Source organism: Convolutriloba macropyga, chromosome 12 (assembly GCF_964194025.1).
Source record: "Convolutriloba macropyga chromosome 12, txConMacr16.3, whole genome shotgun sequence".
In the NCBI taxonomy this organism is placed as follows: Eukaryota; Metazoa; Xenacoelomorpha; order Acoela; family Convolutidae; genus Convolutriloba; species Convolutriloba macropyga.
This window is the reverse complement of record NC_134479.1, coordinates 11,812,797-11,826,779: the sequence shown is the minus strand read 5'-3', so window position 1 is coordinate 11,826,779 and position 13,983 is coordinate 11,812,797. Positions and strand designations below refer to the sequence as shown.

Here is a 13,983-nt window from a genome sequence, read left to right as displayed (position 1 = left end):
GTTTCTTTCGAAAACGCCCTTTTTCAATTTTGCTGTCAAACATAAAACAAAGATTGCTAAAAAGGAGCCTACGTTTGACCGAATGGTTTCCAAACTCTACTATGTGCTTAGTAGATTCAATTTCATTATAAATAAGAACAAGATCCTCTGCTTTGTGCATTTCAGACATCACAAACTTCTTTGAGCTTTGAGAATGCTACATTAGTTCGATTAGCAGTATTTTTTTAAACAGCTCAAAATAAAGAAAAACAACACAATTATTAATTTTAGAGACAAGTAACGGAATTGAAAAATCCTATGCGAAAAATGGGATGCCTGGAAGCAAATTTAGTTCTTTTCGACAATCCTGTTTCCTGCTTCAGAAAATTTTTCCAATTAAAAACTTTTATAATAACCATGAGCAAGTTCTGCCATTTATAGTTCTTTAAAATGTTAAAGTAGTTATCAGACACTGCTTTTGTAAGACCTTCTTTTGTTTTCATGATAGGGTTTTTGGAAAATTATTGCAAACATTGGCCGTTGAAAAAGTTTTCTTTAACATTTGAATAAAGTTTCTGTTGTCTACTATGACCATTCATTCTCCAGTGACTGTTGTTTCATTTTCATGGGCAATTTTGGTATGAGGAACGTAAAAATTGCATCAATGTCCTTTCGATATCTTAATCTATCTTGAACTTACTGTCAGCTACATAAATTTGATGTTTATTCATAACTTTTTTTCGTGTTTTGAAGGTAAAGTTTATAATTGATTGCTGATGAGAGCCTGATTACTGGCATTCTTTGAGTGCTCATCCAATTTGATCAAACAGCGAGTGAAGGACAATGTTTAGCAAAATAGTTTGAACTAATTCTCGAATTGTTTAGCAAGTCTAGTTTTGCAGACTTCTTCGAAAACGAATGCATCACACCTTCTACATTGTAGTCTATATAATTACTCCTTGCTTCTTTTCAGTTTTACTGCTCCCTAAACACATTCTTCTCGGGCGCCGCTATTAAAAAATTGATTCACAAATTGTTTTTATTTGTTGCCTAACGTTTTTGCAACCAAATTACAATTTTTTTCTTAACAAATTCGACCTTTCTTCTGCTTTTTGACAGGACAATATACCGAGAATTCATCTCATCTTCGAGTATTTCAAGTATATCTTCACGTATTTAAAGTTTTGCCTTTATATACTTCAATCTAAATCAATGTTCGGCAACCTTAAGATAGTGCTGCACTTTGTAACACTTTTTTGTGTTTAGAGGAATTTTTATGATAATTCTCTCTTTTGTGATGATTAAATTGGAGTTACAGACTTTTGAAATATCAGAGAAAACTCCAAAATACTTTCTCTGAAATGATTTATTTCTTAGAACGAAAGAGCGATATGTGGAGATAAATATGGATTCTGAAGCGTTTTTTATGCTGTCAATATCTTTTTAACAAACAGTAAAATTGATTTTAGGTTTTATTTATTGTTTTATTTTTTAGTTTTCAAATTCAGAAGTTTTAATTTCTGTGATAATTTGTGCGGCAACCAACGCAGACAATACTGTGTGACATCTAGCAGTAGTCATTCATAAAACCGAAACTCAGCGTCATTTTTCGCTCAAACATTAAGCCCATTGCAATTTCTTTTCTGCTGTTTTGTAAAGATTGGTTAAATATTTCACGAGCCGTTGGGGTGGACCTTTTGAAATAACATAAATTTTATTTTACACAGAAAAATGTCTAAAACGGACAGTATGATGATCTAAATAATGTAATCTCATTATAGCGCCAATTAACTAAAACAGTGTATAACAAAGGCAGCTCAACAGTTAGTGGGTTTATATACAATCAATTTCGTATTTTACTAAAATCTATCTAAACTCTTGCTTCCAGTTTCATGCTTCAAAAATCCGAAAAAAAATATGCCATCACAATATTGTGTTGATCTAAGTTGGTTAATCGCCATTCCAAATAATATATTGCTCGTTTCCTGTCTGTCAGGGGTTTGCGGCTTCCAAATCTCCTACCCGCCCTTCAACATTTGTCAGACGACTAGCTAGCCTTCCCTCCAGCCGCTCCAGTTCAACAATGTCTTCTGTGTTCATCGAGACGTTATTTTCTATTCCATGTACTCGAAAAACACAAGTGTTCTCAATATAACCCAATGTGGAAAAGGATATTGTTAAATTCTGCTCTGTTTCGTTCAAGTTGAACTCAGCGTCTCTAATTGAACTTGACATGTTGATGATCTGAGTCTGAATAGACTCAATCTACAACCGCAAAAATTATTATTCAAGAATTTGCAGATGTCACCTGACTTTTTATCTGAGGTGTCGCTTAGTTGCATAAAAACTATCATACTAAACCTGAGATAAGAAGTTAAAGATTGTTAGAAGGTTTACGAGAGAACCACCTATAAATTGTGCATATTCTTGTCATAACCTTGACTTAGCTAGACAAGAGACATACTTGTTCAACTGACTAGGTACTTGTTCAACTTTACCTGAAGAAACTTTAACTGAAGAAAGTTTATTCTATCAAGTTATTACTTTCCCAGGATGAAGTCCGCGACCCAAGACAGATATTAGCCAGACCGACTTGGGTCGCGGACAGGGTGTTCCGGACCGGCCATACCCAAAGGTTTTTTAAAATGGGGTATTGAAATGTGGTTATTGGCCAGACTGAACAGACCAAAACTGTAATTGGCCAGACCAAAGGCACGACCCAAACTTTTTCCAGACCAAGGAGTTGGTTCGCACCAGACCTCACCCCACCCCCCGTGCGCGACGCAATTCGGTCTGGCCGTTACCTGCGTTCATTTGTGTACTTCATGATGGGCTTTATAATTTTTAATTGGAAGACAACCAACCATTTGTTGAATAGTTGAACTCTGCGATCGATTTAATTCCTCCTTTAGTTCAGAAATAGTTTGACTCGTTGTAGCTATTTCGTCCTTATTCTTACTCTCACTGGATTGCAGCGAGCTAATAGATATCCCGCATATAACTGCTATCGTTACCAACATGATAAGGGATAAAATTACGTAACAAGCAAAGATAATTAACAAAGACTTAGAAACTACTATTTTATTTCGGTTGAAGAACTTTGATGGGTTTCCGTTTTCTTCCGAATGTGATTTTCCTTCGTCATCGTTGAAAATTTTGGGTTTTTCCGGAATAATGTAACTATTGCTGACGCGCTTATTACAGGTACAGCAGCTCTCCGCTCGTTCTAACGTACTATTAGACATTTTTTTTGTTTTTGCTTTTTTTAGAGTTCTATGATTAGATCGTGCAGTATCAGCGCTTAACTTCAGTAAATTTGATTAATTCGCTTTAGTTTCAAAGTTTTTCTTGAATTTGCAAACACACAAATGTGCAAAGCTGCTCTAACATTTAGCTAATCTTTAAATTTTAGCATTAAAAAAGTTCATTTGTTTGATACAAGAAAGATATTTTTGTTTTTATAAGTAAGTTATATTGTGTCGGTCATTTGAAAACAAATATACGCGGACAGCTTTAGATTCTTCTTTTTCTTTTGTTCGCTTGCGTAACGCATTAAGAAAACTCAAAATGTAATAAAGCAGTAATATCAAAAGTTGTTCTATCAGTACTTACGTTAAAAAAAGAAAACTGAAGAAAACACTCAAACAAAACTGAGATTATGAGGGAAATTATTGTGCTAGAGAGGAACTAAGATTTCATTAATTTTTTGAAAAAAAATTCAATGGCTGGATCCAGGAAGTGATCAAGAGGAATTGTTCAAACAGAAACCGAGAAAGAACGTCAAAATATATCAACTGAGTTTGCGCCAAAAGCTCAAAAGTGCTTTTTTAAAAATAAAAACTGTTGTTGAAATTGCAAGTGAGACCCCAATATCTTACTTTAAAACCAATGCAGTCCTAATTCAAGGAAAAATAAATTTCTTCCAAAGATGTTCGGAGTCAGTGCTGATTCTCAATATTGAGCGTGGTTTGTGGGCTCGTGCTTATACTAAATTTGCGAATCTTTTCCGTTTGTGCCCCCTCCCCCCAGCTTAGTTGGGGCATATTATTTGCACCCCCCAGACGCACGTGCAAAATTTTTCCATAGTGATTTACTATGTAATGACACGTGCTCTGTAACTGGGGGCGCACAACGTACTGGGGGGGGGGGGCAGAAACGGAAAAGATCCAAATTTGCTTTTAGGAAACAAAATTGAAAGCCGGAAATATTATTATAGACTTCCTTGACACATAAACTTACCCAATATCTTACTTTAAAACCAATGCAGTCCTAATTCAAGGAAAATTAAATTTTTTCCAAAGATGTTCGGAGTCAGTGCTGATTCTCAATATTGAGCGTGGGTTGTGGGCACGTGCTTAGATTAAATTTGTTTTTAGGAAGCAAAATTGAAAGCCGTAAATATTTTTATAGACTTCCTTGACAAATAAACAATCACGCGAGGAACGGTAAATTTCCGATTTTAAGTTGATGTTCAGTCTTAAATCAATTGAGGAGCATTCTCATACAAGAAATTGGCATTGTAAATAAGGTTTAACTCGAGACAAACAGCAGAGTTGCATTGCAATATCTTTCCTTCATTATTTTTTTCACTTTATTATGTGATATCCAATTACAAATGAACTGAGCAGTCTTTAAAATGATGCGGAGTTTTGCAATTTTGCTGTGCTACGGTAAATAGTGATACATTCGAGAAAAATATTCAATGAAATTCAATCGCATAAAAAACAAAAATTACTGGAAATATTAGGTTTACTGATATAGCAAAGGGACTAAATAAAAGAAAGTGATTAACAATTTAAAACAACGCGAACACAAAAACTATGATCAATAATGAATGGCAAAGTTATACAATTCTGATCCTAGATAGCCCTCAAAAACATATTTTATGAATACCGATAACCGAGTTTGGGGCGTAGACGCCTCTTCTAGGCATTATTCCAAACAGTTGCATTCATCGCGCCTTTTCTTCCTTTTAGCGAGCAATAACAACGATTAATTTGTGGTCTCACAATTTCAACACTACAGTTTAAACAAAGTTTTTTTAATTTCCTCGTGGAGACGATCTTGCTGCTGTCTTTTGCGTTGGATTAAATTTAAATATAATTTTACCTTCCTTCATTTCCCCTTCTCTTATGATGAGCCAGGGAAATCTTAGTTTCTTGCGAAAGCTCTGGTTGGAGTTTTTTCTCAATTCTCAGAGATAATCACAAAACCACCAGCACTGTCATTTTTCCAGAAAAAGAAATGGTAGAGCTATAAGGAAACATTTTTTGCAAATTTATTACTTCGGTTGGTTAGATTTAAAGTTCCGAAGCAACAATTGACGAAAACTTTAAGTTAAATAAAGAACGCTCCTTTCGACAATACTGCGAAAAAATTTTTCAGTCGAAAAACCCCATTAGAAGAAAAACATCTAATAATGGCAAGACTTTTAAGCAAATTTGGGGCTTCCAGTGTTCTCGTAGATGTTTGGAGTGGTCAAAGAGTCAATTTTAATTGCCATCAGCACAAAAAAAGGACATTAATTGGATAACTAGCTGAACTAAATTTCTTTTTCTTGTGACCAAAAATTACTATACTTCTTTAGCATTTTAACTGTCAATAGAGCTTATTTTGATCAAATTAGGTATCAACAGTAATATATTTTATCTTAAATTAAATAAAGAATATGAATTTTAAAGAAGAGTATAAAGGTCCTCTTTATTTGATGAGTAAAATCGGAGATCTGATCGAAAAAGCAATTGCTAAAAATTTTTGAAATACGGATTAAAAAACCGGCAACAAATATGTTTTAACCTTTGGGAGTCATGGGTTTTTATATATCAAACCAGCAATGACAGAAAGTTTTCGAAAACCTTTTTTAAGCTTTTGAGTGGACATGTTCGTTTTTTGAATACTCAAGAACGGATAATTTTTCCTACCCCTCATGGAAAGGGGGTCAGGAGCTTGGTAACAGTCCAAGATTCTTTGTTCAAGATTTTGCTTGTAGATGGAAGTTAAATTTCAAGACAAATTTCAGAAGCTCAAACTATTTGATGCTTGTTTCAAGTAGCGAGGAAAATGGTTTCTCAAAGGACTCTTTTGAACTTGTTCAAATCTGTTGAGGTTTTTTGCTTCTAGCATGCCTCAAATTAATATCCATTTTCAATACTTTTGTACTCCGTCTAGGTTGAGCGATTTTAGTTAAGTTGTAATTTAGACTTCAAATAAGGAGCTAATGCAATGAGTTATAACAAAAAAGTTCAGTAGGTTAATTGGAGAGAAAAGTTCTTTTAAGGGTTGTAATTAAATAAAGACCAAGTTTGAGAAGTTTTTTACAATTTGTGACATCCATCTCATGTTCAAAAAAATTCTCAATGTTGCAGTACTTTCGTCTAATTGAAGCATCTCGTGAACAGCGATTTGACTGGCTCTTGAAATTTTTTCATAACAACACAAAGAATAGCCGAGTGGAGAATACCAAACATTCGCGGTAGAAGAGCAAAGAAAGTGTAGGCAGTTCTGATTCTACGAAACAACGGAAGTTAATTTCTGCTCGTTTTCATCATCAATGTTTTACCCTCCGTGTTTTTATGATTTCATTATTATTTGCTCTAACATTACCGGGTGGGTCAGTTTTGCTATATAAAAAGCTATTGTTGAAAGAAATTTTTGGTAACTTGAATTTTTTTCGTTTTGAAGATTGCAGTACTGCTGTCGAAGTTAAAAGCAAAATCTCAGGCAATGCCTTTTAAAAAAATAAACAAATATTTTTGGATCATTGATTTTCGCAGGTGGAAATCAAAGCCTTTTTGGATCGATGGCGTTTTCAGCTTGAATAAATAAAAAAAAATGAACTGCTGAATAACAATACGATTTTATGGTAGAGTTCAGAGGTCTACAGGAGTGACGTGATTAATAACACAAAATGGTGATTCATATTTGTGACCTGTAAAGTTAGTAATCTAATTATTTCTATAGCGCCGCTATTTTCAGTTGAAGTCCTAAATTTGACCAAATAACATCAATTCCCGGAAAGATTTGTGTTTCTGGATGAATCCCAGCCATACAAGCACTCAAAAAGTCAATGTCCGATAATTTTCAGTTTACAATACATCTGCAAAATCTGCTAATTTTTATTTTTTATTGTCCTTAGTTATGTATCTAACGAGGAGGATCTGATGGATCACTTAATATTTAATGAAGATCTATTGTCCCATAAAAACTTTCTTGCATTCGAAAAATCTGATAAGTTCTGCTCAACACATGGAAATGGGAATCGGGCTTGTTTTCAGTTTGCATCCAGTAGCGTATCCTTTTCCTGTAAAAAAACCTTAAGAAGCTGTAATAGATAAACATGATTGCAGTAAAAGTCAGCATGTTGTTCTGTGATCTGATCAAACCGTTTGCAACCTTGCCTAAACCGTTTTTATTTCATTGCTATCTTTATATAAACGCAGACAATTAAATTTGTATATCCTTTATTATAAAATCATAAAAAATGATAATCAGCAATGAATCCGCATGTTTTAACTAAAAAAGCTTCTTAAAGCAGTTTAAGCATGCTTCTTAATATATGCACCAAGTTTGTTATCGATCTCGAAAACCAGTTTTGTTATATCTCAACTGCTTTTTATCATCTTTGTGACAATTCCGGAGCTCCGGAAATTGTTAAATGCGAAAGGTTAAGTACCTGGCCAAACATTTTTACAAAAAACTGGGTTATATGACAGAAAGAATTCCATTCCTCTTGAACCAATAGAATATATTCTTCTCCGAATTTACGAGTGCATCGTAAACTATACTACTTCCATTGTAGTCGGCGTTAAAATAAGGATTATAGTCTACGGGCCGTTGGTTGAAAGTTCCAGAAATTGGGAATTTTTTTATTGTCAATTTTGGTAGACAATAATTCAAAAGTTTAAGCGGAAATGGATGAGTTTCAAGGAAATTAGCAAAGTGAACAATTAAATAATTAATGAATGAATAAATCTATTAATTTTCTCTTGAACTTTATTTAGCACGGGACCAGTCGATTATCAAAATTTTTGAAACAATCGTCGAAAAAAAAACTCTGTGTAACCAGAAGAGAGGTGCAAATTTTATTCAAAAAAAAATTAAATGTTTAGTTGAAGAGCTGTTGTTCAAGCAATATCAATTTTTTCACCTAAGAAATTGTCCTTAACCTAGCGTCCTATTTGTCGGGCATTTTTTCTGTCAAAATCTCCTAAGGCCATTTTCAAAGAATCTGGCAAAAATAGGCTATCGTAAGACTCTGACTTAAGAATAGCTATCTTGTCGGACCGGCCAAAATATCGTTATCTTCAAAGATTCTGGAAGAAATCTTGCAAGAATATAGATATTCTTGCAAGAATCTGGAAAAAAAGAACCAGATTCTTGCAAGGTAACCTTTTGATTTTGACCCGGGTACATTTAACAATGTTCGTTTTTTTGAAGAGAGTGGAATAAAATGCTTCGAAATTGATCAAAATATCGGATTAAAAGCACGTCAAGCAAAACATGCAGAAAAAACTGTCGTTAGAAACAGCTTACTTTTATCTTTGTAACAAAATTTTAACCTCTCTCTTATATGTTTAATGAAGCGTCGAACTTGAGTAAATTGAAGTTCCGAAAGAGTGTGTTTTCATCTTCACCTAGCTACTTGCAGCCAATTCTACCGACCAAAAAACTTTCTTTCAGAACACAGACTTATAACTTAAATATTCTGATTAGCAATCGCCGTTTTGTATCATCATGATAACAATTGGAAGTTAAGATAACTTACTATTTTGGAATAGGTGCAGACCAATTTTGTTGTCAGAAATGAGCGTTGAATACTGCTTTACTGCTTTGGCAAATGTCGAGTTTTAGTACATCGATTTTATAGAACTACTTACTTCGTATCTTACAGTACAGCTGATGTCAATTAGGCTTGAACAAGTTTAACCATTAAAACTGTTACAATTTCTAATTGCAAAAAGGATACGTCTTTAGAAAATAATACTAAAAAACGGTTCTGACGGCCTTGCTTCGCCAAAACAAATGAAAGGAAGGTAAATTTTCCAAATGTTGAAGGAATGCTTTCCAAATATTTTTTTTTGGCGAAACAAAGCTCCTCAGAACAGTTTTGGTCTTAATTTTGTTGCACGATCACGTGGGGCACTAGGTTTGGTTATCAGTACCCGCTGCTGATAGGGACGGGAAATAACACGCAGCAGTTCCATTCAAACTTCACGGAAAGAATGACAAACAGATCCAGACTGTGAACAATTTATATGAGTTTTCATTTTGGCTGTGAGGTTTTTCAAAGCCATGGTATCTAAGATGCCAAATTTGCATTTAAAGATGCCAGGTAGGGTTTTGGAAAGCCACCCAGTTCAGAAATGGTCAATCGTAAAATTAAAAAATCCTCCCTATATACGTTTTTTAAAAACAGAAACGATGAAAGCACTTACGTTTTTTCTACGGTAATGTAGCGCGAGTATTTTTGAATATAAGCAATTGTCGGTATGTTCAATTCTGAACGTTAAAAAATCATCGGTATGTCTGATTTTGTTAAGGTTCTGGAAATGGTGTACTCAGTTCAAGCCTAAAAATACCGTCGGCATACTTCGGTTTGTTAGATTGCATATATTTGGGTTTAAGCATAAGATAACGGTTCATATATGCTCCTTGAAATGAGCGTTTCCTAGATTTGTTATGTTCGGTTTTCAAACGTAAGACACCTTGGGACTGGTCGGTTTCAAAAACGAAGAAATTTTAAGAAATTGACCTTTTACTTAATTTTTTTAAAATCACATCAAACTCAGTAAATGTCACTCAATGAGCTGAATCCCAATCAATGTTGAACAATTCTTTTAACTTTTTAAATTGACATACAAACAAAATTTTCCATGTTGTTCTACTTGCTTTATAAATGAGCGTAAAACAAAAGTAAAAAAAAAATCAATTTTATAAAAAGGATAGGCGTGAGACTCTTGTGATTTTTCAATCGTCGAAATTTGACCTCGCTACAAACAAAAAAAAATCAAGACTTTCCATTGCAAAAACAGGAAAATATCACAGGTTTAAAATGAAACATACTGAATCATACTGAATTTGAGACCGAATGTAACGACGTTTTCTTACATTTAAAGCAGAATATACCGGACAAACCAAACATACCCACAATTTCATTCGTGGAAAACCAAACATAACGAGTATTTCTTGCATCAATTATTTTAGGTCTTCTGAGCTGGTACAGCTTGAGAATTGAAAATTCCAGTTTTCTTGGCTGTACGAGACAGTGGTGGCTTCAGTAAATTGTTTCATAGGTTGCGTATACCAGGAATAGTGTTGTGAGTTTTTAGGCTAAAAAAGGTCTCTATAAACTTTTTTATGAAGACATCTTGTTTTCTTTGATAATATCCTCCTGTCAACGGTCTATGTTCTTTCTGATCATAGTTTTAAAGTTTTTGGTAGGTGCTGTTTTGGGGTCCATAGTCGCGTACTCATGCATAGTCCGCAAACTCAAAACAAAACCGGGCTTCGGTAGACAGTTTTGCAAGACGTCGCGTTCTTTCGCGAAAATTCTAATCACAAACAATTTATTCTCTGGGTATTCTGATTATGCTTATTTACTCTTTGTTTGGAACACACTGCCTATTTTTTATCAGCTCATCCCGCGTGGACACGCTGACCGACTTGGTTTTGAACAGCTAAGATTATTTCAACCTATGCTCTTTTCTATTTGCAAAACGCCCATAATCTCATTAGCACACAGCCCGATAGCATATGGAACGTAGCACTGTAGAAATGTTTTCGAAATAGTTCCGAAGCTGCTGGCTAGTTTTCGTTTCCTGTTTTCAAACGATCCAGTAGAATTTGCAGCATTAGGTTGTCTTAATGTTTCGGAAACTCTTGAATAAAGTATTGATGTAGCCAGCACTGAAGGTAAAAGAGTCGCCCATGTAATAGCCTGAGTTAGGAAAAACTTCTTCATAAACTCACTCCTCAAACAAAAGATAAACACCAATAAACACCAAGCTCTATCTGAGGTTTCGGTTTCTGGCTAGATACTGTGTCGAAATTACCCCCTGATTACCCCCCCCCCAAATTGATGTATGAGTGGGGGGGGGGGGGGGTAATTGTCTATGGGGGGTAAAACTATGTAAGACTAGGGGCGTAATGGGGGGAAGTGGGGGACAGATTTTGCCCCACAAAAAATTACCCCCCAGAAGGATGTCAGATGAGGGGGTAATTTTAGGGGGTAAAACTATGTAAGATTACGGTGATAATGGGAGTAATGGGGAGCAATGGGGGAATTTTAAGATTCTACCCCTCAAAAATTACCCCCATAAAGATATAAGATTAGGGGGTAAGTTTAGAGGTTTAAAATGATGTAAGAGTGAGGGGGTAAAAAGTTCAACTCATATAAATGGGATAGCTAGTATTCGGCAAGCATCGGTGGTCTGAGGGATGAGGCGAACCGGCTCAGGGAACAGAGGTTGTGGGTTCAAGGCTGTCACTCCGGGACTGTGGAGGTACGATGTGATAATGGGGCTTCCAGGGGGGTATAATGTTACAAGGGTAGGGTATAATGGGGGTTGGGGTAAAACGATGCAGAAGTAGGGGTAATGGGGGTAAAACAACTCAAGAGTAGGGGGTAGGGGGGGGGGGGGTAAAACGAGGCAGGAGTGAGAGGGTAATGGACCCTTGCCCCCTACTCTTGCATAGTTTTACTACCCTACACTTGCGTCTCTTTATCCCCATTACCCTCACCCTTGCGTCGTGTTACACCCTCTCCCCATTACCCCCTACTATTGCGTCGTTTTGCCCCCATTACCCCTTACTCTTGCATCATTTTACCCCCAAAAATTACTCCCCTAATCTTACACCAATTTACCCCCCTCAAAATTACACCCATTACCCTCCACTCTTGTATCAAATTACCACTCATTACCCCCAAAATGATCTAAGAGTTTCGAGGGGAACTGGCTAAGAAAATCCCCCGATTACCGCTCTAATCTTAGATCTGTTTGGTTTAAAAATTCGATGCGGGTTTTTTTTTTACCAGTATTGGTTATGTATCGACAACGATCAAACGATATTGGATATCAAGAGACCTCATGTTGGCTTTAATTGTCAGTGTAGCCAACCTGACAATTTGTCGACCAATAAAGGAGGGGTCGAACAAAAGTCGACAAGATCCTTGGTTTAAAAAGAAACACCATAAAACAAGTTGAAAAAAACTTTTCTCTAGTGTTATGGAAAAAACAATTAGCTTTATATTATTAAACAATTTACTTGGAGTGGCTGGAAAAAACTCGTGTGTTGGTTTGCTGTAATCTATGAAGAATATATATGAAGAAAATTGGGGTTGTTTTATCCAACTTTGACATCAAAACAACTACCAGTATTTTTTTTTCATAAGGGTTTCTTTGTGAAATTTTATATAAGCAAAAATCAATATTATGAATCATAAACATTTTTGAAAACAGTAAACTGAGATTTTCAAATAAGTTTCAAAAAACTTGGCAAAGAAACTCGCTATAACATCGTCATCGAATAACTTTAATAAATAGTTAACAATGTAATAAGCCTTACCGCTTTTTTCTTGATTGTGGATCAAACGTATGGGTTGCTAATTTCTTTGTAAGTAATGAACCAGACGTAAAGGATTTATTAAAAAAACAACTAATAAAGCGTCATATGTTAATTGTTTGCAAGCTGTCTAATTGCAAATGTCAAAAAAATTCTTCCCTGATTTCCAAATGAGCAAAATTGATATCAGTACAATTGCAAATAAAACAACGCCATCTTCCTCATTGTTCAGACGAATCCGGCACTGGACGGCAAATTATCAGTGCAAGCCAGGTGCAAGCCAAATAAACACTAGGGCTAGTGATGAAATTTTGATGAAGTTCATATAACCGGAAATGTTGGCAACCAATTTTGAGTTCTGGGCGAAACAGTTTATGTTTTCACAAAAAAAGGACAACAAGACATCTTTTCGTTAGAAAATTTATAGAATCGAAAGAAATCTTTATAAGAAAAGATGCAAAACAACACTGCCTATCACTAACAGCTGTTTTTAACTTACGGTTTTTGAAATTTATTTAAGGGCATCAATCCATGTTTTTGTCAACTTCAACTATTTTACCGGAAAAACTGCAAGAATGTGTATTGAAGTTACTCATTAGCAATTTTCAGGGGTTGTCAATGCCTTCCCGATACTTTAGTTTCATTTTATTTTTGTCCCAACTAGGTATAAAAAAATCCGTAAACGATTTTTTCTCTACCATAAAAACACGATAATTACTTCTTTTACTGATTTTTGCAGAGATTTTGTTATTTTGACTATCACAGGCGTCTCGTTACACAAGAAAACAATGCAGACTTATTGATTTGATTTGTTGTTTACTCAAATAATTCAAAACATGGTATCCAACAAATGTCAATAAAAGACGATAAAAGTATCAACAACTAACTGAAAAAAATTCTAGACTTGTCAAAGTTCATTAAATGTTTGTCACATCCTGATTAATAAAAAGCCATAAGTCATCTGAAATCAGTATATGCAGCAACCTTTTGGGTTATTAACACAATGAAGACATAAATAAAATGAAAGCCTAGATAAAAACCTAACAACAAAGTATTTCTTGAAAACAACAAACAAAATTTTAAAATTTGAATGGTTTTGAGTCAGTAAAAAAGATATTGATTATTTTTCATCGATTGAATTTTATTAATACTTTCTCATTCAGACATTATAACATGGGAAAATATTGTTTTTGCATTGGAAAATATAAGCAAAGAAAAACAACTGAAAAAATTTCTTTGAATTCTTATCACAGTGGATAATGTTCGCTAATGAAGCAGCCAAATAGTCGTTTTATGCATCATTACACTTGAGTTTCGTCGATAAAATTTTCTATATTTTTGAGTAAATTACATCATGTTCTATTTGATCCCGTCGCTTTTGGTTTAACTGCCAACAAATGACTTTTAAAATATAGTTCAAAGTCCCTATTATTTGCGTACTAG

At 34.7% G+C, this 13,983-nt stretch overlaps 2 protein-coding genes across 2 annotated transcripts in view; one reads left to right on the top strand and one right to left on the bottom strand.

Moving 5' to 3' along the window:
* Positions 1 to 1,674: 1,674 nt before the first annotated feature.
* On the bottom strand, positions 1,675 to 3,321 carry LOC142350772 (uncharacterized). Its single transcript, XM_075402727.1, has 2 exons — positions 2,844 to 3,321; positions 1,675 to 2,244 (listed from the first exon to the last, which is right to left on the bottom strand). Exons 1-2 carry the CDS (start codon positions 3,222 to 3,224, stop codon positions 1,972 to 1,974), a joined length of 654 nt encoding a protein of 217 aa, XP_075258842.1. The 5' UTR covers positions 3,225 to 3,321; the 3' UTR covers positions 1,675 to 1,971.
* An 8,094-nt stretch (positions 3,322 to 11,415) lies between these two features.
* The window catches only part of LOC142350380 (uncharacterized), a 44,438-nt gene continuing 41,870 nt past the window's right edge, over positions 11,416 to 13,983 (top strand). The window contains exon 1 of the mRNA XM_075402228.1: positions 11,416 to 11,480. Within this exon, the coding sequence (XP_075258343.1) occupies positions 11,416 to 11,480 (65 nt within the window). The remainder of the gene's footprint in view (positions 11,481 to 13,983) is intronic.

Excerpts from the sequence above, each read along its gene's own strand:
- LOC142350772 (XM_075402727.1), bottom strand. The coding sequence starts at position 3,224 with ATGTCTAATAGTACGTTAGAACGAGCGGAGAGCTGCTGTACCTGTAAT. Across the intron at positions 2,245-2,843 it reads GTTCAACTATTCAACAAATG|ATTGAGTCTATTCAGACTCA; the intron begins GTTGGTTGTCTT and ends TTGCGGTTGTAG.